General features: G+C 41.8%; 1 protein-coding gene across 1 annotated transcript in view; it reads left to right on the top strand.

Annotated features, from left to right (window-relative positions):
• The window catches only part of MTHFD1L (methylenetetrahydrofolate dehydrogenase (NADP+ dependent) 1-like), a gene marked incomplete at both ends in the record, with an annotated part of 65,755 nt that extends 64,721 nt beyond the window's left edge, over positions 1 to 1,034 (top strand). Inside the window, one exon of the mRNA XM_010157491.1 lies at positions 1,033 to 1,034. Within this exon, the coding sequence (XP_010155793.1) occupies positions 1,033 to 1,034 (2 nt within the window). The remainder of the gene's footprint in view (positions 1 to 1,032) is intronic.
• Positions 1,035 to 2,873: the final 1,839 nt, after the last annotated feature.

Below are 2,873 nucleotides of genomic sequence, written 5' to 3'. Positions count from 1 at the left end.
GAATTATTTCTCTGCCAGTTCAGCGAACTCAGCCAAATCAGGGGTCAGACATCTCTGAGCCAGTGCAAAGGAACAGCAGAGGGAAGGTCGTAGAAGACAGTAAGACTGCCTTACTGTGGGGGCAGTGAGTCATTAGGTTGGTCCAGCTGCATTGTAAAACCTCACCATGAGGCCCTCATGTTCCCATGAAAGCATGCAGGTGGGCAGACTGTTTCTGTATTAAGAATTCAGCCTGCACAAGCAACAACAGGCACGTAGAACTTACGGTCTCAGGCAAAATAAACTTGTGGCTGAATGGTGAACTAGTTTTTATAAAAGATGTACGTTTAAACTTCAGAATTGAGGTGTTGCTGCTTTGCACTAGTATTGCCTTTGCACTGCTGCAGCTGTTCTCTTCTGTCCCCTGAACACCCAGGCTGGCTTATTGTTAATCCTGAAGTTGAACTTAGGGTACCTGTGGAACAATGCTCTTGAAGAGGTGCAGTAATGTAAAACATGGTTTCCTATGCTAGGGCCCTTAAACTAGCCAGAGAAACACATATATGTGTGCTTATGTCATTCCTACATATTGCTGTAAATTACATAAAGAAGAAAATTACTTGAAAGTACTGTTTCTGTTTAAATTCACTGGTAATGGTAGAAAGGATTGGGAGAGTTGTTTGTATTGTTATACAAAGTGTATACTTTCTTTATTATTTGAATCAACCTATATGTTTACAGATAGAGAATAGAAAGGGTTCTTACACAAAGTTGTTGACTAGTGAACAAGAACATAGGGGGATGATATCTTACAGAAACCTTAAAAAGTAACAAGAATACCAATAAAAGATAAAGGATTGAAACCTGTTGTAGATTATACTGAGTTTGGGAAAAAACCCAGTATGTCACTTTGGTATCCTCTGATTAACAGCAAAAATGTTGAACAGGTAGAAATTCTATTTATGTATATTCCGTTATCTTGAGGGCTTTCTTCTTTTTAAAGAATATTTATTGATTTTCTATTTTCTCATTTTTGCTTGTTCATCTTTACAGAGGTAAGTTTCTGAGCTCCCTAAGCATTCTGTGCCAAGGAGAAATGTTCCCCTTCCTTCTTTTTCTTTTAAATGGAGCAGCAAAGTGCACACAATGATTTTTAGATCCTTGTTAGGATATTATTAACAACATTAGTTCCTAGAGTCAGTTTTGCAAACCTCTGCTCTTCTGATTCAGTGTAATTTGCAAAGATTGTTGGACATTTGCAAGCAATATTTTGTTAGCAAGAGAATTCCTGGGAAAAGTTTGCTTCGGATTTCTGCTCTCACTTCTGATGTTTAGGTAGGAGTAATTAAAGAAATGCTGACACATGTAAGAAAATAAAGTGTTGCAGTTAAGATAGAGAAACATGAGGTTTCCAAGGTACTCTGGGCATGTGTTGTACGTTTGGTTTTCCTTTTAAAATGCATAATCATGTTAAGGAAAAAGGCTGTTTTGTCCAGTGTTACTGTTGTACAGCTAAATGTATTGCACTCTGAATACGTTTATGTAGTGACAATAGAATCAGTATTTCATTAAGCCATGTTTGTTGTTATATGGCTTTGTGGAATGAAGAACAAAAGCATTTAGGAAAGCTAAAATTTTTCATAGGCTGGGTGAAGTGACTTTGTGCAGTGAGCAATCTTTTCAAGTGGGAAGTCTGTTTTATATCATCTGAATGGAAGTAGGCTGGCGGCAGTCTTGAGTCTTGATCCAGGCTTTGGAGCCCGAAAAACGTCGCCTTGGATTCAGATACCCCTCCATTCAGTGCTTCACTCAGCACTGAAGCATATCCTTGCATTTCATGCCTTTTCTTTTTGTCTTTAATACTCTTTTGCTTTGTTTATCTTTGGCCCCAGTTTCTCTGTTGGGAGACAAAGCAGTGTAGCTGCAATAGAGGAAAACCTTTGTGTGTTGCCAGCTGAAGGCTCTTGTTCAGCTTTTATTCTACAGAACACAAATCCCCATGAAGCTGGCTGCAAAATGAGACTGCCTTTGCTCTGCTGAGCAAAGAACTTCAGCGTGATTTTTAGAGGCCTCCAGAGGAGGCCACGAAGATGCTCCGAGGGCTGGAGCACCTCTGCTATGGGGACAGGCTGAGAGAGTTGGGCTTGTTCAGCCTGGAGAAGAGAAGGCTCCGGGGAGACCTTATTGCACCTTCCAGTACCTGCAGGGGCTACAAGGAAGCTGGGGGGGGACTTTTTACAAGGGGCTGGAGTGTCAGGACAAGGGGTAATGGGTTTAAATTGAAAGTGGGGAGGTTTAGATTAGATATCAGGAAGAAGTTCTTCCCAGAGAGAGCAGTGAGGCACTGGAACAGGTTGCCCAGAGAAGCTGTGGATGCCCCATCCCTGGAAGTGTTCAAGGCCAGGCTGGATGAGGCTTTGAGCAACCTGGTCTAGTGGAAGGTGTCCCTGCCCATGGCAGGGGGGTTGGAACTGGATGGTCTTTAAGGTCCCTTCCAACCCAAACCATTCTATGATTCTATGAAAAGTGAAGACTTTCACTGCTCCACATTTTAGTTTTGATTGTTCTCGTGCAGTTCATCCCTCCTCACGTTGGATCTGGCCCTCATTAGATTCTTACATGAGCAATTGCAGTTTATGTTGTGCCACATAGGCTAGTTGCAAAAGCTCATGAAAGAGTCCAGGAGGTGCTGGAAATAGTGTAAGGTAAGTGGCAGAACTGCATGGCCAGGAGAGGCATTTTAGGGACCACCAGCTATGATACTGACTCCCAGCACTCTGCAGCTGCATCCAAAGCAGGAACATAGGAATCTGTGACAGGGTCTGAAATTAATTTAATTTCATGTATAGTCAAATAAATATCTTTATGTACGCTAACGCACTCACTGTGAGATG

This window comes from Eurypyga helias, unplaced genomic scaffold, assembly GCF_000690775.1.
Source record: "Eurypyga helias isolate BGI_N326 unplaced genomic scaffold, ASM69077v1 scaffold12480, whole genome shotgun sequence".
Taxonomy (NCBI): Eukaryota; Metazoa; Chordata; class Aves; order Eurypygiformes; family Eurypygidae; genus Eurypyga; species Eurypyga helias.
Note: the sequence above shows the minus strand (reverse complement) of the source record. Positions and strands in the feature narration are given on the sequence as shown.